The sequence below is a fragment of the Aulonocara stuartgranti genome (genome assembly GCF_965226115.1).
Source record: "Aulonocara stuartgranti genome assembly, chromosome: 19".
NCBI classification, from domain to species: Eukaryota; Metazoa; Chordata; class Actinopteri; order Cichliformes; family Cichlidae; genus Aulonocara; species Aulonocara stuartgranti.
In genome coordinates this window covers 9,407,383-9,429,722 of record NC_138955.1, presented here as the reverse complement: position 1 = coordinate 9,429,722, position 22,340 = coordinate 9,407,383, and the positions used below count along the sequence as shown (strand labels likewise).

Here is a 22,340-nt window from a genome sequence, read left to right as displayed (position 1 = left end):
GCAATGATCATAAGTCATGTTCATGTTTGAATGAGGATCAGGCAACAGTGGTTGAAACAAATACATGAAACACAAAAAAAAAAAATATGGCAAGAGTTATGTAAATCAATAAATTGATAATAACCAACTGACTGAAACCCCTTCGTAAAAGGGCTCTGCTTCAGTGAAAACATCCAAGCCCTCACTTCCAACACAAAATAAACAGCACATGCAATTATAATTACAGTTTCTTAGAAAACAGCAGATTATCTCCTAAATCTTCGATCTTAAATACAGAATAAAGTCTTCGTGTGTACTTAAATCATGGATCCTTTTAGTCTCTGGTGTGTTTTATTTAAAAAGGGGGACCATCTCGGGTGGTGGCCCTTTTGATAAATGACCACAGCGTTGGCACTTGGAGAGAGAGCCTGGCTCTAGAGAGAGTGGGGTTGGCACACTCAGTATAATACATAATTTACATTTGGTTTACATACAAAATAAAGAGAAAGAAAACAAACAAAACAGCATTTTATACACACACCACTACACAATTGACCTTCGGGTTTCACTTGAGTGAGGGAAATTAAATCAAGTGGTCCTAAAATAGTGTTCTGGTAATGTCTTATCATACAGAGAAAGAGGAAGAAAAAATAAATAAATCACCAAAAAAAAAAAAAAAAAAAAAAAGGGGAGGGGGAAATATTTGAGTATGCACCAACTTTACACTGATGTCCAAAAGATACGTTTGATGCCCCTTAGTCCAACAACGAGCCCATGGGAAGGGGGCGCCACACAACCCTGATCGCCCAAACGTGGCAAAAGGAAAACCGCACAGGGCCAGGTTTACCATCTCTTGTTAGTCAAGGCAATGAAAGGCAATAAATAAGTGTTGTAGTGAAAACAGTCTTTTTTTTTTGTTTTAACAAGTTAATGCTAAAGACAGGATAATTATTTATCATAACAACTGCCCTCCCCCTTTCCCGCTCATATGTTGAGACAAAAATGTGTCACAAAAATAACATGCTGTGCAACGCTGGCCTGCTAACAAACCCACACCAACAGCCACGTGGCCCTTCACCATGTGCCAGAGTTGAAGAGTCAAGTTCGAAATGGTTCGTCACCAATAAAGCGAGCTGCACTCCACACACAGTAAATAATAACACAACTACTGATAAATACTTGGGGATTTATACAGATTTAGTCATCCCACTTCATTTCCTCCTTAAGACAGCAGACCAAATAGTTGGCTGTCACCACAAAAGCAGGGTCATTTTCAGCAGACAGAAATGGCCATTAAGAACCACACTGGTGTTGTTTTTTCTTTAAATATATATGTATACATTAATGTTCAGACATTATTTCACCACTTAGCACTTTTGAAGCATACCTACATTTTAAGTTGAACTACTGACTTGTGTAGCCTTTGGTTTCCGCTCATTTAAAAGAAAAAAGAAAAAGAAAACAAACAAGTCACTTCAGAGAAACTGTAAATTTCCACAGACCTCTGCTCTTGGATAGTGGATGAGGATTTCAAGAAACTTAAATGTTAAGGGGCTTTAGGGAATATTTAGTGTTGTCTATGTAATTACATGATAACGCAGCAGAGTCTGACAATGCGGAAAAGTTGCCCAAGTTTATGTGCCCAAGTCCATGATTTAAGAGGTAGCTATCACACGACAACAACAACTTCTACGCAAAGAAAGGCCGAATTTGGAGCAAATCAGACCCCTCTACTGGCTTCAGCTGACAGTAATGGCTGCCTAGAAAATCAACGTCTAAATGTGGACAGGTGAAAATATGCGCGCGCACACACACACACACACACACACACACACACACACACACACACACACGCGCGCACACACACGCGCGCGCACACACACACACAAAAAAAAATTAAAAATAAATTCCTGGCTATCATCTATAGCTCAAATACTCTGGAAAACACACAATACTTGTCCTGGTAGTAGTGTCTTTACTGATAAGTGTTTCTATACTGCACAGGGTGTCACAGGTAACTCTGTGATACCAATGCAAACAAAACGTAGTGAAGATCAGGTTGGCCGTAGGGCCCGATACTTAAATGCATTAAGAAAACTGCTTAGTGGTGGTAAACTCTCTACACACACAAACACCCTGCCTATACTTCTTAAAGCACATACTGCAAGTAATCTCCATTTATAAACACATTAGTATTGGATGACTTGGTTCACTGTGGTCCTGTACTCCACTCCCCACTGTCTGATGCCTTATGCACTGTGATAGCCCTTAATGAGGATGAAGGGTAAGTCACCTGTAGAAAAGGTCAAAGACACTGGAAGGAGAGAGAAAAAAAAAAAAAAAAAAGGAAGTATATCCATACTTCACTGGCACTACTCACGAGCCAGACCCGTCCCGCCCCCCCCCCCCAAAAAAAAGAAGAAAAAAAAAATCCAACTATGTTCACACTGTACATTTTCTTAGGTATTCATTACAGCACTGCATCTATAAACAGAAAAATATGAATTTCTTAAAATAAAAAATGAAAATGTGAGGGCTCCTAAAGAAAAACAGGTTCATCATGAATGGAGATGTCATCGCAAGTACAACTGGAAAGGTCTCAATAAGAAAGAGAAAGCAGAAATAAGATCCTTACACTACCAGACATTCATTTTTACAGCAGTTCAGACTCAAGTTAGGCGGAGAGGAAAAACAAACTCAACAAAATTGAAAGCAGTCAAATTATCAACACCTTCAAACCTGGTCCATAAATTAAATAAATTAAAAAAAAAAAATCTTTAATTACTTTTAAAATTATCTTGTCCCCATACTGTGAAGATTCTTTTTTAAACCAGCCCTAGTTAGAATAACTCTAGAGACAGAGCTAAGAAGTAGTGAGGTGTTCTGAGGCTGGTTGGGAGTAAATCCCCCTTTCTTGCGCCCTTGCCGCTTGTTTCCTAAACACCAATCAGCTGCGTGTAGTCCTATTAATCAAGTGAACAAAAATCCATAATCACAGTATCAATACTACCATAAATTCATAGGAAAAACACAAAAGAAAAATATGTATGTGAATACTTTTTTTGTACGTTTGTTTTTTTTTGGCCAAAGATGGTGTACCACAGAGCGTTTCTGTACAGGAGTGTTTTGTGTATATGTATTTACAAACAGATATACACAAACATTTGCAGACTTTAGTGTGTTTTCTGTGAAAGGTTCATAACCACCCCTTCCTCTAAATCACTCAACATTAAGCAATCTTTTTTTTTTCTTTTTATAAACAAAGTGACTATACAGTTTAAAAAAAAACAAATTAAGGAAAGTAAACAGAAGCACCTCCCATTATAGGAAGTGTGTCTGATTGGACGGCTGAGTGATGTCATCAGATGTTACCGCATGGATTCTACTCGTGCCTTAGAGTGCGGGCACTGCAGCTTTTTTTGTTTTTGTGGAATTAAGCTACTCGCAGCCCGAGCTGCAGATGTGCTCTGAACACTGATGACATCAGCTCCCCTCCGCATCCGCTTCCACCAATCAGAGCAGAGCCTCATTGAAAGCAGCTGTCCTCTCACCCGCTACTTAGTGTCTCATAATGGGGCATTGGGTGGGTACCAGTGGAGCCAGATTCACTGATGATACTTTGGAAGATTGTTCCTGTGAATCCATATAGATAACATCTGGAGGAGGGAAGCATGTGATCAACTTAAACATAAAAAAGAAAAAGATCTTAAAAGGACACCTATTGTCATGTAAATTTCTGGTTGCTTCTTTAAATTTTTGTCGCCTTGCAAAATTTTCTTACAACCACTCCATTTAATCATACTTGTTAAATACATTAAAAAGTGTTTGTTTGTTTTTTTACAAATCTCAGCAATTAACAGATTTTGATTAGCCATCTCCTGCTCCCCTCCCTCCTCCCCCCTTCATGTTTTAAGTGTTTACATATGCATTTACTTCATAATATATATTTTTTTCTATTTTTTGTGATTGCGATGCTCACACTGGTGGGTACATTCATAGACGCAAGATGGAGACAGAATCCTCAGTCCCGTCCCCCACCGAGTCGCTCTGAAGTATCTCTCAGGTCCTCGGATTGTGTCAGAAAATATGGAACTCTGTTAATTCCACACTGGCAGGAGCGTGGAAAGGAGACGATGGAGGATCTGCTCTCGCACTGCTGAAGGTAAACTCCGAAGGGCCAGGGGGTATGATGCCGCTATTCACCGAAACACAGATCCTCTCTAATCAATGATGCCCCCAATACACAAACACACACACGCACTCACACCAAAATCCCCTCCAGTCACTGTATAGCTCGTGTGAAAGGTTTGTGTGCCAGAGCCAGCAGCCGGGGCCAAATCCACACCCACACACACAGAGCAGCTTTGGGAGGACTGAAGACTAACACAGCAAGCTGCCGAGAGGAGGAGGAAGAGGCTTTGGTGAAAGAAGAGGGGCAACGTCTGCAGGTGGGAGGATCTGTGGGTTCACTGTACTGGGAGAAAGGGGGAGAAAAAAAACAAACAAAAAAAACGGTTCTGTTGGGGGGAGGGATTGTGTGCGTGCATGCGAGCACATCTGCGGCTGTGTGTGTTTGTGTATGTGAGCTGGAGTGATGTGCTGTGTAATGCATGTGGAGCTGACGGCACATTCCCAAAGAGGTGTGCATTTGTGCAGTGGGGGAGGAGATGTGCGTCGCATTTGAGCCCTCACACCAGGTTGTACTCTTTGAGATTGAGCTGTAGGATGGTGTCTTTGACAGCTGCAAACACAAAGCGGATGTTCTCAGTGTCCGTGGCACAAGTGAAGTGAGAGTAGATGATCTTGTCGCTGTCTGGGTTTAAATCCACAAACATCTTGAGGATGAACTCCCGCGCCGCCTGTGCATCTCTCTGGGGACCTAAAATGCAGAAATGGGTGAGGATGTGCGAGTGTGCATTGTACTTCAAGTCACCTTCACAACTTTGGTCCACACTAAGGAAAAGTTGCTTCAAACTGATTTGTGGATTAGCTCAGCTGAGTCAAACCCAGTTTTACTAACATCACACTGGCACATATGATGCTTATCACTTTATTAACACTGCTATCATCCATGTCTTTGACAGAATAACCAACACAGTGCACATCTTTAAATCCCTCATCTGAATATCAATCGAAAGCGATGATATTGTGACAAGTCTGATTTCTAGCAGGAACCAAACGCATGTGTCAATCACTCAACACAAACACGTAGATGATCTCACCATCAAACTCGGGAAAGTAGTCCACCAAGTGCGAGTAGGTGATCTTCTCCTCTAGCAGGTCTTTCTTATTAAGGAAGAGGATGACAGAGGAGTTTTGAAACCAGGGGTAGGTAATGATAGTCCTGAACAGAGCCTTACTCTCTTCCATGCGGTTCTGATGAGAACAGTGTTGAGCAGAAACAGAATGTTAATTTGGCGTCAATATTGAAGTCATCTTCAGACTAAAATATCCAGAATACTCTAAATACAAACCATTTGTCGCACTTACCTCATTGTCTGACTCCACCAGGACCTGATCATACTCACTCAGCGCCACAAGAAACATAATGGAAGTGACATTCTCAAAGCAGTGAATCCACTTCCTCCTCTCTGACCTCTGGCCCCCTACATCTACCATCCTGATGGCAGGATGAAGGCGAAGGAGGATAAAAAGTGAAAAAAAGAAGGGGGGAAAAATAAATTAGCATGCAAGTTTGGGTGGCCTAGTTTATGGTAAGTGATTAATGGAACTAAAAGAGTGCTTAGTGTTAAACAAAAGTTTAAGCTCTCAAGAGTCCTCGCACTCTAGCAAGGCTTGAGAAGCTTATTCTTACAGATTCTGCAAAGATTTTGAATCCATCAAGACGCATTTAGTGAACTCACACAAGCGTAAATCTTGCATATTCTATGAATTACTAATACACAACTTAATAACCTGGCCTTTTCAACAAGATACACTTCTGTTTCATTCCATTTTGCGTAACAGAAGAACTCTCTCACTGGAGTACATCCCCCTTAAACATTTTCTGCATATGACCTACATAAAAGATTCAGCCTTTCATCCAGGGACCCATCAAAGCATATTTTCACTGTCATTTTTAAGAGACAGCAGAAATAGGCCCAACATTTATTCTGGGTCCTGACCATTTGTTAAAAGATTTGGTCCTATTAACTTCATTTTAAAGTTGCTGAAACAAGAACCCTGATGGATTCAACATCTTCTTTGAAATACTTTCAAGTGTATCAGTGTACAGATCTCTCTATACAGGAAAAACAAAAAAAAACAAAAAACAAAAACCCACACACAGACACAGATGTGGAGCGTGCACGTGTTTTTGTTGTGTGTGAGTCATGCACGCCACCAGGCAAGCTTTCCATTTAAGACAGACAATAGAAACAGGAAGGAACTTAGGAAGTTGTGTTACTTTTATTGTTTGCTAAATGCCCAAGTTACAAACATGAACCAAAGAAACTACAAAAACAGTCATTCCAGTTATGTCCATACAAGAAATTGTTGCCTCCTCAGTATTGCTAACCCCACCCAGTATGTAACAGGTATTATAGACCACTAACATGCACAGGTGGGTGCATAGGTGAATTTTAACTGTTCAGTAGTCTCATATAGTTAGTAGCGTATTGTGGCATATTCACCTGAAACTCTTTATGGCCCTAGCAACAGTTAACTGTTTTAGTTGATAACAGATTAGTCTGTACTTCTGTTTGTGTGTCATGTTGAAAATAGAAGCTCATAACACATTTTTCACTACTACAAAGCTTTCTCACCCTTCCCCAGTGTGTGCGATAGAGTAGAACATAACAGTTGTAAATGCTTTGAAGCACAGTTAAAGACAAAAAGGACACCAGAGAGACATAAGACAGGATAAAACAAGAGCTGGGGAGGGGGGCGTGACAGAGGACAGGAGGCAGAGCCGAGAGCGTGTTGGAAGCAAAGATATGGAAGGCAATTTACAAAATAAAAAAAATTTGCATTTCAGTTTGATTTCAGCACATGTGCTGGCAGTAGGTAAGCCAAAATTAAAAAAAAAAAAAAAGTCTGAAGCCAGTCATAGGCATAGCATTTAGAGTCAAGATTAAACCTAAGAGATACTCTGAGTCCTCATGTGGTTTCAGGTTTCTTGAGCTTCTCCTTGACAAGGTCAGCCTTCACTCATCTGGGACTGTAGGTCCCAGTTTCATTAAGCCCCTTTGTGACAATTGATTTAATTAAATCTTTGAAGTCAAGAACATTTGCCTGATGAAACAGCAGATAAATGGCATCTCTCCAATTTATATCAGAGTATTTTCAAGCACCTCTGGATGCACAGGTACTTGCCTTCAGAGCAGTCGTACAAATAAGCTTAAAGTCACAGCTCACTGGTGCCCCCTGGTGGTGGCCCAGTCCACAGTGGTCCACAGAGACCCAGGGCCAATATAGGCCCTGCAGGACCTGCTGCCCGAAATAACATTCCTCCACCGCGGAGAGGACGACCTCGTTTCTTCTGCCAGCCGGAGAGGAAGAGGAATAGAGGAGGTGACCCATTTACAGAGACCGGGCACCAAAATGTAGGACTTTGTTTCATTAGGGGACTGTGATTTGTGTGCATGTGACTGCTGTTCATAGCGCCAGGTAGGTACGTAACTATGGGAGACTGTAAAAAGATGACAACTTCTACTTTTTAATGATTGAAGAGAGTATGGGATGGGATACAGACAAAGAACCTGCATTGATAAATCAAAAGTGTTGAGTTATTTTCAGTCATTGTGAGGAAAAAAATAGATGGTTTATTTGGGACTTGGGGGAGAAGAAAAATAAAAATAAAACATCAAATGAGTTAATGACGTCACGACAAAACATGAATGGACGCAGCCAAAACAGCCATCTTTCTACCTGAAAATGATGCTTTGCAAGTCGAAGGGGTACTCTATGATTCCTGTAGTGGGGATGCGCACCCTGAGTACATCCTGCTGTGTGGGAAGATAGTTGGAATCTGAAATACGATCCAGATCCGAAAGATAACTACAAACGAGCCAGTCAGGAAAAAGGAATATAAAAAAAAAAAAAAAAAAAAGAGGGAGGGAGGGGAGAGACAGGAAAACAGTTATATAAAGCGTGGCAGGCAATTACCGCAACACCACAGCCATTCCAGGAAAGTGTGGATCAGTCCTGTTGAAGAAGACTCACAGAAAAGGCCGCATCACAGAAACAAAAAGGTGTTAGTGCCACTGCTCCACCAACACTATTCCCAGAGCTTTGACATTAGCAGTTTATCTTTAACTGACCATGGACACTGAGGTCAACACATTTGTGGAATATGGTGGTGCAGACAGTGTAGGTGGCATCGGTGACAGCAGCAGTGACTTTAGCAGCGGAAACAGCAGCACCTGTATCAGATAAACAAGGATTGGACAAGTCTGACATCAAGGACAACGGGAAACATATTCCCCTTTGTTTCTTTAAAGGTTAAATTCTTCTGCCTTTCAATGTGCATCCAATTGTCTAATATTTCATGACAAATTCCTGGAGAATCTTTGACATCTCTGCCTAATCCTTCTTTATCTGTACTTTGTTGCTGCTCCCTTCAGTGCAACATGTCTGGCCTTAGGTTCTCCTTTCCCCTTGGGGCCAGAACTAGAAGACGATGCTACACACAAACCACTGATAGCCTCATAGGACAAAGCAGTCTACTCATGTTAGTATTGTTTGTCCCAACTTTAATCTTTTTTTTGGAAATAAATGATTCTGAGCTACTTCTTTTACACTGACAGTCATCAGTGGTTTGTGTCCTCTAGTCATGGTGACGCTGCAGTCCTGGTGCCTTGAGGGAGTACCTGAAGATGACGTTCTCCAGGTCAAACGGGTACTCTATTATACCCGTGGTGGGAACACGGACCCTCAGTACATCTTGCTGGGTGGGAACATAACCCTCCGCAGTCACACGGTCTATATCACTAAGGTAACTGGAGATATACACGAACAGTGTGGATAACACTGAACTGAAGACATCATTCAATGATTTACTTGCATTTCATTCTGTCATACGCATGCTTAAACAAATACAAACCTTACATATTTGATGTCAAACTGCAAACGCATCTGCATGCACACAAACTTGACCTGCAGTACAGAGCAAGCACAACCAGGGGGCACTAAAGAGTGAGCGATGGCCTTTGGCTTTGCACCCTGGAGTCATGTATTGTGACACAAAGGGTGTACACCTTACCAAGTTCTTTTTTTTCTTTTTTTTTTTTTTAAACAATTACTAGCAGTGCATCTTTTCTCTAAAGACAAATGGCACCGTTTCTAGCCAATCTGGACACAGAAATTGGAAGCTACTGTAAGACTTACTTTAGTGTGTTTTCACTGATGACTGCATGAAGCTCAAGCTCAGGGTAAAATAAGGGGCTCCATAGTGGTTTCAGTGTTTATTCTTATTTAGTTGGATGGGCCAGTGAAATCAGTCTCTCTCCAATAACAAGTCTTTTTTTTCCTCGTACAACTAATTACACTAATATCAATTAAAAGCTAAATAGTGCCATTTTCATGAGAGATTGTCAAATAAACAGGAGATTTTTGTAATTTGTCAGCCAAATTTTCCAGTGGACAAAAGGCTAATGTGCTGCTCTGCCCAGCATATACACCGAAACCCACACAGAACCTGACACCAACCCCACACATCCAACCACACCTTAATTACTCTGAAAATTAGCATCTTGACCTCTGAAGACAACTGTGTCCCTGCTACACACAGTGTCAGTTCCCCCCCAAAATCATGAAATATATATTTTTAAACTTACGTCAGGCTGAACCTAGCTTCGCAGAGAGAAACAATGACCTTGAATTTAGTGAAACAGCTCTTTATATTGCAGCTGCTCAGTCTCACATTAATTAAGCACAGGCACCCCCGCATCATATTTCTCGTTTCTTGGTTGGTCTCATTTCATTTTCACATGAGATGAGACCAATGCAACATTTTTAATGCAGGTTTGGGAACAGACTTATTTTTCATTTTAAAAAAAATAAAAAATACATCAGTCATCGACTACACTTAAATTATAGTAATTTAAAACTGATACCAAACAAGATGGATCTTACACAAGGCCAAAAATAAAATGGTTAAATAGGTGACAAATGTTCCCAAACCAGCATTACAGACAAAAATTACATGCAGCTCATAAATAACATTCTGAAACATTACACAGATACCATGACCATCGTCTGCAAAGCGAGGTGAAAAGACGTACTATTTTGTGGAGTCAGAGAGCTGGTATTCTCTGCGACGGTCGTAGGCCTCCTGGATTCCTGGATCAGCCCACAGGGTTTTAATAGCTGTGATGTATGGTTGCTCAAAACTATTGAGCTTCTCAATGTCCACCTCCTTCACAAGCATAGCATTAGCCTGGGAAGACAAAAGGTGAAGTAAGTAACAAAAGATCTGACATACATGGCCACAACACAGCAAACAGAAATATAGATCTATGTTTTTTTAAAAACTACAAGAATTATCCAGTCATTTCAGTTTTCAGCTGTAGACTTTTGATATTTCTGCAAACAGCAGATTTTTTCCACTGTCTGTTTAGACCAAACATCCGATCCCAACCACCCACCTATTCTACTTTTTCCAAAGATAATGTTTCTGCTAGACAAACTAAATGCATCACTTCTTGCGTGCCAGAAGTTCTTTCTTGGAAAGATTTTAAAAAAGACAGTTGGTCAAACTCTGAGAAGAAAGAAAATGGCATCTGCACTGAGGATGTCGTCCAAAAAAAGGGCTACACTGCTTCAGTTTCACTTTTGACGAACTAATAAATTTCATTCCTGACCCGTCCCTATAAAATAAAGCAATATAAATAAATCTGCACTAGTCGATTTCTTAGGGAATCTTACAAAATCCTCATTGCACAGAGGCATGGAAGCTCTTTTAAAATAATAAAAGTTAACAGGAGAAAACCACAATAGCCTTTACCCGGTTGTCTTCATATTTGTAGGGGATCTTGAGGTTCTCAGTGGCGCGGATCATGGACTGCATGGAGGTGAAGATGTTTTGATAAACAAGTCGAATGAAGCCTCTTTTATCTTCATCAGAGTATCCAGCTCCATGGATGATCCTCATCTGCTTGATGAAGGTGCTCTTGCCACTTTCTCCTGTACCTGAGCACAAAGACACAGGATCATAGTTACAGTGTGGGTCACACCTATCGTGAGGGTCCCCAATCAAAGCAAAATTGCAACAGTAAGCAGACCGAGGCTCGATCAAGACAAAGTAAAAGATGAATTGGGATTAGTTTGAACTTTAGATCATGCAAAGCTACTCTAGTATAATCCAAAAATGGCAACACCAAACTGGTAAAGAGCACAGTAAGAGAAAGTCTCACATGTGCCAAGGAAACAAAAATCTTAGCTTTCCTTTTAGTTCTCTACCTCTGACTGAACACAAATTCAATCATACCTGAACATAAGATATCCAGAACTGACAGGTCAACTATTTATTTGAAAATAGCCAATGGCAGTTAAGGATAATGAGCCGATGCCAATGCTCTGCCAATAAATTTGTGCAGTGGAAGTTGATAAGTCTTCTGTGGACTTCGAGAAAACATTCAACTGTGTCCCTTAAGGTGTCCTGTGGGAGTATGGGTACTTGCTTGTTGTTACCAACCAATTCCTCCATGTTCATCTGTCCTAAGAGTCTGGTTCACATTGGTACTTCTACCGCTGACGCCATGCTTCTCAGCTGGAAAAAGGGTGGACCACCCAATCTAAACTCGAGATGAATTTCTTACCCAAGTGGAAGAATTAAAGTAACTTAGGACCGTGTGTAAGAGTGAGGACTGTGCAGCGGGACACTAACTGATGTATTGCTATAGTATCAGCAATGATATGCAAGTGGTGCCGATCTACTGTGGTGAAGAAAGAGCTGAGCATGGACATGAAGTTGTCAATTTGCAGATCAACCTATGTTCCCACCCTCACCAATTACTATCAGCTTGCAGATACGAGTGGCAGAAATCAGCTTCCTCCAAAGAGTATCTCTGCTCTCCCTTTGAGACATGTTGAGGAGGTTGATTGTTCGGGAGGAGCCGAGATTAAAGCTGCTAATCCTCCACATTGAAATGAGCCGGGTAAGGGGATGCCTGATGTGCACTTCCTTAGGTGAGGTAAGGTCCTATCAGGAAATGGCCTGGGGATAGACCCAGGACACATTAGAGCTCGCTGCTGGGTACGAGAGCTTATAAATTACTCATCACAGTATACACTACTACTTAGTCTACATTCATATAAACGTGGCAGACAAGAAGTGAGAAATAACAGGGGAGGAAAAAAAAAAAAAAAAAAAAAGGCTCCACAAAAACCAAATCCACAAGACAAGATGTTATGGTTCGCTCTTCATGTGTCACCGCCACAGCAATGAACTACCAGTGTGTTACACACAGAAAGCCGCAAAGATTTTAACAGTAAAAAAACAACAAGAAGAGGAAATATATTGTGAATAAAATCGCATCTGTTGTCACTGAGGTGTTAATCTATATCACTACCCAGTCCTATTCGATGCCACTGAACTGTCCCATTTTCATATTGAAAAATCAGACCCCTCATTTCTGCCAAGACCCAGAGCCGAACCTGTAACATGAACTCAGACATGCTGCAGTCCGTTTTTCTGTTTAGTTACTTGACATTCGAGGTAATTAATAGGATAGACAATGTTTTTCTCAAAATTATATTAATACGGGATGCTCATACGAGTCTTTAGTCAACTTGTTATAAAATCCCTTGACTGACATTCCAAACTGATTAACTAAACTCATTAGGGGTGCACATATGTCAAAGCTTCTTTGTCTAGTGTCAGGAAGTTGCTCCACAGTTTGCCAAGTAAACAATTCAAAAAATATTTCTAGGGAAAAAAAAAGGGGAGGGATGAGTGAAGGAAATATGAGCTAATTTAATGAAGACAATTAAGACAGTTTGCCCTACTATATCCAGCATCTAACAGTGAACTGCCTCTGACAACGACCCCTGCTGTCATCTTTTGGCAAAGGGCGAAACTCACTCAGTGATTCTTTCCTGCCCTCCTGATTCCATATTTGGAAGTAAAACTATTACAATATTTCAAACATCATAACAGCCAAGATAAAATGTACCTTTTGATACCAAAACATCCCTGATTTCACCGTCAGAGTCGCATACTCTTCCTTCAGTTAAAGACAACAAAAACAACACTTTAAGCCTTTCTATATCCCGAAAAAAATTAAATTAAAAAAAAACAAAAAAAAAACCAAAAAAAAAACCCACTCGATTGGTGGTCTGTTAGGCCTAACCTACATTTCACAATAGCCCTCTAAGGTCTGCATACTGCCTAAAAACCTTACCCTCAGGCCATGAAAATAAATAAATATTAAAAACAAACAGGCTGATGGCATTTGAGTTCTCAGTGATATCAAACAGGATCCAGCACATCAATGATATCTGCAGAACTGAGAGGGAAAGACGAAAGACGTGGGAAAAAAAACAAAAAAAAAAAACAACACACATAGGCTACACTCATCTCACCACCACCTACATTCAAGGTTTTTGAAGAGCAGCCATATTTCCGTTACCATAGCAACCCCTCCTCTGTCTCCCTCTTTTTGCGTTCCTGTGTTTTCTTTTTTTCCTCTTCTTTTTTAAACCCCTCCCATCCGCCCCTTCTCTCTCCTCTCTTTCGTAGCAGACAGTAAATATAACTGCGAGCCCCTCAGGCTCGCTCTGTGCTCTTCATATTTTGGTTCACCGCAGAGAAGAAGGGCCTCGGTTAAGCAGAACATTTGGGATGGGCGGGAGAGGGGGTATGGTCTGAGGTCAGGGGGTTCTGACACCTTAGGACAGTGAAAGGAATGGGAGAGATAATCACTTTCCTGTCAATGGAGAAGAAACAGCTTAATCTCAAAAATATATTTCTTATATCTAAAGTCTTTATCCATAAGGGGAAAATGGCTCTCCTTCATCCAACAAAATGCCCAATTTAGGATAACAGACTAGACAGGCTTTATAGTTCAGTGTTTTTTTTAAAAAAAAAAAGAAAAAAAAAGCAAAAAGCACCATCTTCATTTCTCCTGGATGAATCAATGCACTGCAGTGAAAGCTACACGCTGGTCGGCCTAACAAAAGAAGTCAAACACAGAGAGCATATTCTTTGCAACAGGGCTGCATTGGCAATGACTGCAGACCGGCTCACCGAAGGAGCAAGAAGATCACTCTCCAGCCTAATGTCTGATTTATTTCTCGTGACCCCATCACAAGATCTCCCTCCGCTGTGTTCCCTTAACTATCATGTCCCTCTTTTCCCCAGACAACACACTACAAGCCTCTGTCCTCGCTTTTTCCTCCCCAAAAATTGTACTAGTGTCAGCCACAGCCATTTCCATGCCCTCACCAACTCTTCCCCACTAACACGCCCCCACCCCTCGCTCCCCTCATAACCTCCCTGAGGCAAGAAATATGCCTCGCCATTCTCATCCCTCTCTGTCAAGAATTTTGGATATTCATAACTAGAATCCATCCATTCTTTTTTGGTAATGACCTAGAAAAAGGAGGTCACCTTTTAATAGCTCACGCGCACACACGCGCGCGCACACACACTGAGCTCTCTTCTAGGTACTGTGAGAGAGAGCGAAAAAGAAAGAGTGGAGATTGTGTCCCAGCGCAACAGTGCAAGGTACACTACACAGCCCACACACACACCAACACTACTCTCTTCGCAGAACCGATGAGCTTTGTTCCAAAAAACCAAAGTCTCACTCGAGGGTAACCCGATGACAATAAGCACACAACAAAAACTTGCTCTCAACACCCAAATTACAAAGAGGCGCTGAAATGATAACAGTACGCAAGCAGTACAGCTCCCCATCAACTAAAAAGGCAGCAAGCACTACACCTGTATATTCCATTGCCAGGATAGCTTTCATAAGCCTTTACATAACGCAACTGATGTCAGCTTGTGACACAACCCCTGATAGACTTGACACACTGCTGTCTTGGTGCAGCAGTTTTGGTTGAGCCCCGGCGTGTGCGCGCACACCTACACGAAGGCATTGCTTTGTTTACACAGTCTGCTCATCTTATAAATCTCCCAGCCTGCTTCAAACGCAGCCGCCACAGGGCCTTGTTCACAAGCGTGCCCATTTCTGCTAAACCTGACCTCCCCATGCAAAACGAGTCGCTGCTTTCGATGAACAGGAAGTCATCGGCATTGCTGTAAATTTGCATGCAAAAATGGTAAATGGCCTGTATTTATATAGCGCTTTACTAGTCCCTAAGGACCCCAAAGCGCTTTACATATCCAGTCATCCACCCATTCACACACACATTCACACACTGGTGGATGGCAAGCTACAAAAACACACACGCCAAAATATAACTGTCCATTGCTATGAACAGCACATGTTTATCTGGGTTTATCAACGGTCCTTTCAGTCAGCACGTGGCAATCAAATCTCAGCACAGAGAAACCGTCTGCATAAACACAGTCAAGGTTAAGATACTGACAAAACTGGCATCATGTAGGCATTATACGTTTTTGTCAGCACCTGGGAAAACTTTTAAAAAATGAGAAGGCTAAGCAAAAATGTAGCGAGGGTCTTAAGCTTTCACATATTCATCTTGGAAATTGGCCTCTTTCAGGCGTACAAAGGAAAGGGACTGAGCCAAGGCAGCCTGCAGCTATGCAACACACACACCACCTGCCTAACCAACTGTGGACACACACACACACACACACACACACACACACACACACCCACACACACACCCACACCCACCCTGTGGTCAACCTCAAGGCATGGATGTTACCTCCACTGTGATGTCCCATTTCTACCCCCTTTCCCTGCAAAGACTTCAAAAAAAGGACAAGGGCCATTTCTCCCTGTCAGATATATGGCCGCTTGCTCTGTGTTCATTGTGCTTCCTTCCGTCAGAATCTCGGTATAACTCTACGGCTTTGAGCCGATGCCTCTGCATCTGCCGAGTGCTCCGCGTACGTGGGTGTCGGAGCTGTAAATCGAACATGCGTGCTATAGCAAGCGCTGCACATAATACACACACTCTCACGCGTCTTCATCTCACCATCTTAGGATGGCCTTGTCTGTTTACCAGTGTGTATGCAATGAGTGTTGAGTGGCAGAGTGCGAGTGGGTGAGCAACAAAAATGGCAGGAAAAAGAAAGAATAAAAGAAACCTCGCTCGACAAAAGATTCAACACTTTGCAGGAGTATTTTTTTTCCTTTTTTTAAATCTACAACACACAGTGTGCTCAGCTGCTCCAACTAAAACCAGCCAAATCCTTGATATTGATATCGCTTCTTAAGCTGTGGTTCTTATTTTAGGGAATCTCTTCACAGAGAGAGAACATCACTCTGTCCACACATGGGCAGTAAACGTACGCCACGGCTATTTGCTACAATTATTTAACAAATCCACTTTATGCACAGCGTAAGCGTGGCACAGCCTTCCAAATCCAACTCGAAACAGAAAATTGAAGTGACAGAAGTTGAAACGTTGCGATGAGGGAGAAGTGTGGGCTTTACTGTACGCGGCAGCTGGTGGGAGTAAACAGGAATGAACATGCCACTCTGTCACCACAGAGAGGACTGAAGATGCTGGCAGAGAACAGAAAGGCAGGCTACGTACCCGTCCTGTCTGGGGACTGTGGGGGGAAGCAAGCAGTATGTGGGACAGCCTCCATCTAGCCTCAAATCTCTAGAGAACCTGCCATGACCCTCTTTTAAGAACGCGTGTGTGTGTGTGTATACTTTCATCTGCGTGCTAGAGAGCAAAATGTGTAAAAGACACGGTGTCATAGAGCGAGACAAGGAACGTGTGCAAGGCTGGCTGAGAAAACGGTAAAAGGAGACGCTATCCAAGTTCGACGATGGTGAATTTGTGCATACGTACGTCTCTGTAAAAGATTTAAACTGGGCATCCTAACCAGGCAGGAGACAGAAAGGTGCAAAATTATACAAAACATAACATGTAGCCTGACACATACTGCCTCATCAACTCATCCCACTGCAGTTTTCTGAGACCTGGCTGTGAACCTTTTCTAAAAGACGTCACATAAACAAGACAGAGAAAAAAATGAATGGAATGACGTCTGGGTGGATTTCTCTTTCTCCTTATATCTGTCTTCTTTACACATTCACAAAAAATATGATGGAAAACACTGAAAATAACAAAAAATGTTTTGTCAAGTACAGTTTGGGGTCTCCCCACAGAACGTACGAGGCCTTAAAGATGTTTAGTGAGAACTGCTTTTGCTTTCGATCTTTTTTCTTGCAAGTAGATGCGTCAGTCTTGCAGGCGATGAGATAAAATGAAGAACTGTCAGAGAGAACAGATTACCAATTGTCGCATTTTAAGGGTTTTTAATCGTGCATATTAGTTTATCTTACATCTCTGTGGAAAATTAATCGCCTAAATATGGTAAACAGATTTTTCGAAACTCTCAGATACGCAGAGCACGTCTTACGTCGACCTTCATATTTAAAAAGCGTTAGATCTGACCATGATAAAGGGGATTTGAGGAAAAGCTGCAGAACTTCACATTCACTGGCATTAAAGCCCCCCCGAAAAACTGTGTGCGCGCACACACACACACACACACACACACACACACACACACACATCCATCTAGGAATCCCTATTGCCATATATGATCAAAATAAGATGGCTTGGCAGGAGAAGTAAGGTCAGCAATAAATGTGAGCCTAACCCTTGATCCCCTTCCTGGTTCAATCACACTGCTCATCTAAAAAGGATGCCTTAACCTGGTATAACAAGATGTACTGCTGACACAGGAAAGAACAATGAAATCACTGAGTACTTGGCAAACGACTTAAACAATGCCTGGAATGATATGCCGTAGAGAGGGCCACAACTTTTTGGTGTCAGAGTTAACTTTAGCCCCAGCCAGACTTAATTTATTTTTAAGGATGTTTTTCCGTAATCAGGCACATACACAAATGCCAACTGACAGCCTGTCTGGGAGTTTGAACTCTGAAAAAAATCCTGGAAAAGCACTTTAGGAAACCTTAAAATGTTTAACCTAACAGCTCACTTTACTGACCGTTTGCTTGCTCCAGCAGTTTATTTACCCGATGCAGCAAAAGCCACAGCTCTTAGTTCACTTTGTTTTGACCAAGTAGAGGCAAACCATTGGTCTGTGGAGCAGGAAGCTGTCAGTATGGCCTGATATGGCACTATGCAACAAGCAGCCACACTGTGGTACTGCTGCAGCCCTGGAAGAGCGGTTATTCTCCGAGTTAGCAGTTTAACAATGATAACATTTAACCTCCCTGTATTCTTAGACTGGAAACTTTGTGCTTGGGTCGGGTGCAAGATGTAACCAAGCCACATAACTGTTCTGGCACATACACGCTGGCCATGTAGCAAATCCTGCCAGTAAGCGAGTGGCACAGAAGGAGGGTGGACTGTCATTAGTGAGAGGAAAATCAACGCTGTTACAGGAATGCAATATGCAGTTACAGTAACATCAATCTAGAGTTAAAACAATTACAAGACTTTACCAATCTGCATTATGTGGTTCCAGATCTACAACAAACATGAGAAGCTGCTACAGCGGTTAGCACAGTTGCCTCGCAGCAAGAAGGTCCCGAGTTCAATTCCAGGCTGGGGACTTTCTGAGTGGAGTTCTTCTTGCATGTTCTCCCTGGTTACTCCACAGACATGCACGGGGCTGGGTTAACTGGTGATTAGCCAGTTATTATTAGACTAAATTAGCTGTAGGTGTGAATGTGAGCAATCGTTCGTCCCTCGCCCTTTGACAGAGTGGTGACCTGTCCGGGGTGCCTCTCACGCTATGACAGCTGGGATAGGCTCCAGCCCAACTGCGATTTTGAATTGGATAAGTGGGAGAAAATGGACTGATGGAAGGATGGAAGGAAGACCTTACTGGTAACGGAATCATCTTAGACTTCTGGGCAGGCAAAAATCAATTTTAAGATTGGGCTTTAGGACGGTAATTTGCCAAGTATTTGCCGTTTCTTATGTCAGGCTGCATTTCATTGTCAGTAAGCTGGAGTTTTCTTGCACGCAAGAACAATTCATCAACATTTTTTTTCCTGGTAAAGAGTCTGCTACTTTGTTTTACAGAAGTCTCAAGCATCTTCCTGACTGTACTGGACATTTGATAAACAAAATGCACAGTAAGCCTGGGTAAATTAGACCCCATTTACACACACAAAAGTTACATTTAACTTGCAGACCTGATATTTCCATCAATGTAGGGCCAAAAATCACTTCATTTTTTAAATACACAAGGAAATCTGCTGCACTATTATGTTAAAGCTCAAATCAGCAAAAAGGTTGTGTGATATTTCACCTAATAAAGCATATCTACTAATTTCATGTGTAACGCTGCAGGAGTCTGCAGTTGCACATTATATATTAAAGCTAAAGCTGTGCACACTGAGCCGTGGGGTAGAAGATCAACTGACATGTTGAACACATCCCGTACGTGCTGAAATCCAGGGTAGCCAATTACGAAAAAAAAAAAAAAAAAAAGGAAAAAAAAAAAAACAACTTCTCAATCATGTGAGATGGTGCTCAATATCATTCCACCTCTCCTGTGCGGTTTCTTGGCAAAAATTCCCCAGACTGTTCCCAAAGGTCAAGGCTGGGCTTTGCCACAGCAGGTTCCTGCGATCAGTATGTACAAGCTGGTAAATGAGTGCAGACTGTAAGGAGCCTTATAAAAATAAAAATAAAAAAATTAAATAAATAAATGCAGCCATTTTGAAATGCGATGGTTAAATGTTCAAAAACGGAGACCGTCTCCATCCTCCACTGAGGTGTGGAGAGGCCGAGATCGCACGGAGTGTTGTGGGCTTGAGAATTATGCCAGGGGATAATAGGAGTCAGTGACACCTTAAAAAGTCTGAGCAGCAGATGTGTTTAACCAAGCCTATTAAAACCAGGACTAATCCTGCCTTACACGTCCTTATCCAGCCGTCCACTGACAGCTTTAGCTTGCACAGGACAGTCCACTTACAGCGTGACTGGTTTCCATTTGCGCTTGCTTTCAGTCCTTCAGACTGATGCACCCATAAAAGTTTGTTTAAAAGACTGCTGTTAGAATCAGCTCCATTAATCCAGCTCATCACCAGGCATGAGTAGCAAACGCCCCTTCTCACCTGCTCACCTTGGCAGCCAGGTAGAAGAACGTGCAGCAGAGATGAAGATGTACGACACACGGCAAACTATGTCCCATCAATGGCCTACTTTACCTAGTTGAGGTACTCACCAGGGAAATAAAAAGGAGACACACATGTCAAATAACCAGGGCTGCTTTTAGTGTGCGTGAAATGGGAGCAAACGTTTTGAAACTAAGGATGCAACCTAGATAATTCCAATTGTCCTAAAAAGGGAGATTCTTTTATCACCCCCCTCCCCAAGCTCTTACACCAAGCATTAGTTCAAGTAGCCATGGAGGGAAGGGGGTGGGTCACATAATGGACAAGAAGTTAGTCTGTTATAATATGGTAGGTAAGCGAGTACATTCGAGAAAGCACAGTCCACTGTTCCCTTTTGTGTCCACAGAACTATGAATCAATGCAGTACAGAGCAACTTATCCAACAGCAGCTCCCACCTGCCCACACACTTGCTATAAAAATAGCTAACCTACTCAGCTAGACTCCAGGATGAGGGGGCCAGCCCCTCAGTATCCTTGTCCTCTGCAAGTGTAGATTTGTGACACTAGTTACTCATTAAATAATAACAGAAATGTAACAATGAATGAGTGGGCACCATACAAGGTCTAGCTGAGGGATCTGAAAGGTCTTCCAGTTGTACAAATGTTATGCAACCTATTGAAATCAACTCAAAGCCCCCCTCCTCCCCCCGATTAAATCAAGTGGCCATCTTCACAGTTAACCAGCGCCTGCTGACAAACGACAGTAGCGGTTTTGCAGCTGGGAGATGAATCAGACAGTCATAACTTAACATGTGGTCGCCTGCAAACGGTGACATCTTCGCAACTTCGATGCCAAATGAGCCTGTTGTCTGCACGCCAATGCAAAATCCACACACACACACACACACACACACACGAATAAAGAGACGGATCCGCTGGTTAGGCATGCCATGCAGATTCACACCTGCACACGCCAGATAGCCAAATCCAACGCAAGTTGCAAAAACAAGCTCTGCATTTCGGAAAATCATGCCATAACGTTTACTCATAATCACACCAGGCTTCCAGCTAGCAACCTTAACTAGCAGCATATCTGCTAGCATCGCCAAGAAGGCCCAAGGAGGTTGGCTGTCCACATAAACGACACAAACATGGCTATTAAAAAGGGCGTTTGGGATTTAGCATGCTACATACCGAGCAGCAGTAATTTCAGCTCTCTCCTGGAGTCTCGCTTGTCTCGGCGGAGTTGTTTGTCAATTTCTGCATTGATTCGTTTCGACTCCTTCGCCTCTTCGCTCAGGCAGCAAGCCATCATGGACTCCAGAGTCATCCCCTCTGGTTTTTGGCAGCCCGGTTCAGGCGGGACCTAACGAACACTTGCCCACGGTTTCAGCTTCTCCCGAACCCCGGTTTCCTCGCTTCTGTCTCTAGCGAGGAGGTGGTGGTGGTGGTGGTAGTAGTAGTGTCGGACCGGACGAGTGGATGGATAGGACTGGGGGAGGGGGTGGGGTGGGGGGGGGGAGACTAGCCAAGGGGCCTCGCTGTCAAGTTGTCCCCCCGGCCGAGAGCAACTGCGACTTCAACCGGGCGATCTCAGCAAATCACGGGAGATTCGGACAAGGAGGAGGGAGCCAGGAGACGGTGGGGCCTCCCCGAGATGCTCTCAGCCTGCACGCCTCTTAATACAGCTAATATTAAAATGACTCCAGCTGCCACAGATTAGCTACTTAATACCCGTTTATATCATTAACCCCTCGTGTGTCACTGGGAGATCCAATTCTACCTTCTTTAATTTAATCTTCTCAATCCGCTAAAAGTGGTTTAAGACCGCAGAGTCGCCACATCCGAACCCGTAACAGCTGATATCTGTGCACTCTCCCCAACGCTAGATAAGCCCGTTTAGTCTGTAAAAGTAAAGACCCCTTGTCAGCAGGCTAATATTAGAGTGGTAATCTATATTGCACTAGCCACACCGCAGCACTGCGCCTATTTTCCGAGTAACTACATCAGCTAACGCTGGCTAAATTAGACGTAACGACTACGGAGGCTGCCCTGCTAGCCCGCTAGCTCACTAAACAGCGCCTCGGCTAAAATGTGTCAACCCGCAGTGATTGAAGCAGCAGGCTGCTGGTTGAAGGAATTTGACTGCCTAGCTAGCAATAACTACACAGCAGCCTATTACATCTTGGCTCATTTTGACGA

At 42.6% G+C, this 22,340-nt stretch overlaps 1 protein-coding gene across 3 annotated transcripts; it reads right to left on the bottom strand.

Moving 5' to 3' along the window:
- Positions 1 to 1,543: 1,543 nt before the first annotated feature.
- Positions 1,544 to 21,617, bottom strand: gna11b (guanine nucleotide binding protein (G protein), alpha 11b (Gq class)). Of its 3 annotated transcripts, XM_082516118.1 has the most exons (8): positions 21,333 to 21,617; positions 10,925 to 11,109; positions 10,203 to 10,357; positions 8,790 to 8,918; positions 7,849 to 7,977; positions 5,470 to 5,599; positions 5,202 to 5,355; positions 1,544 to 4,858 (listed from the first exon to the last, which is right to left on the bottom strand). In XM_082516118.1, the coding sequence occupies exons 1-8, from the start codon at positions 21,466 to 21,468 to the stop codon at positions 4,668 to 4,670; spliced, it is 1,209 nt and encodes a 402-aa protein (XP_082372244.1). In that variant the 5' UTR covers positions 21,469 to 21,617; the 3' UTR covers positions 1,544 to 4,667. The 3 variants fall into 3 exon arrangements, with proteins under 3 accessions (XP_082372244.1, XP_082372246.1, XP_082372245.1); XM_082516120.1 differs by lacking the exon at positions 7,849 to 7,977 and having other exon boundaries at positions 21,333 to 21,615; XM_082516119.1 differs by lacking the exon at positions 8,790 to 8,918 and having other exon boundaries at positions 21,333 to 21,613.
- Positions 21,618 to 22,340: the final 723 nt, after the last annotated feature.

Excerpts from the sequence above, each read along its gene's own strand:
- gna11b (XM_082516118.1), bottom strand. The coding sequence starts at position 21,468 with ATGACTCTGGAGTCCATGATGGCTTGCTGCCTGAGCGAAGAGGCGAAG. Across the intron at positions 11,110-21,332 it reads GCTGAAATTACTGCTGCTCG|GTACAGGAGAAAGTGGCAAG; the intron begins GTATGTAGCATG and ends CTTTGTGCTCAG. Across the intron at positions 5,600-7,848 it reads TTGCAAAGCATCATTTTCAG|GATGGTAGATGTAGGGGGCC; the intron begins GTAGAAAGATGG and ends TCCTGCCATCAG.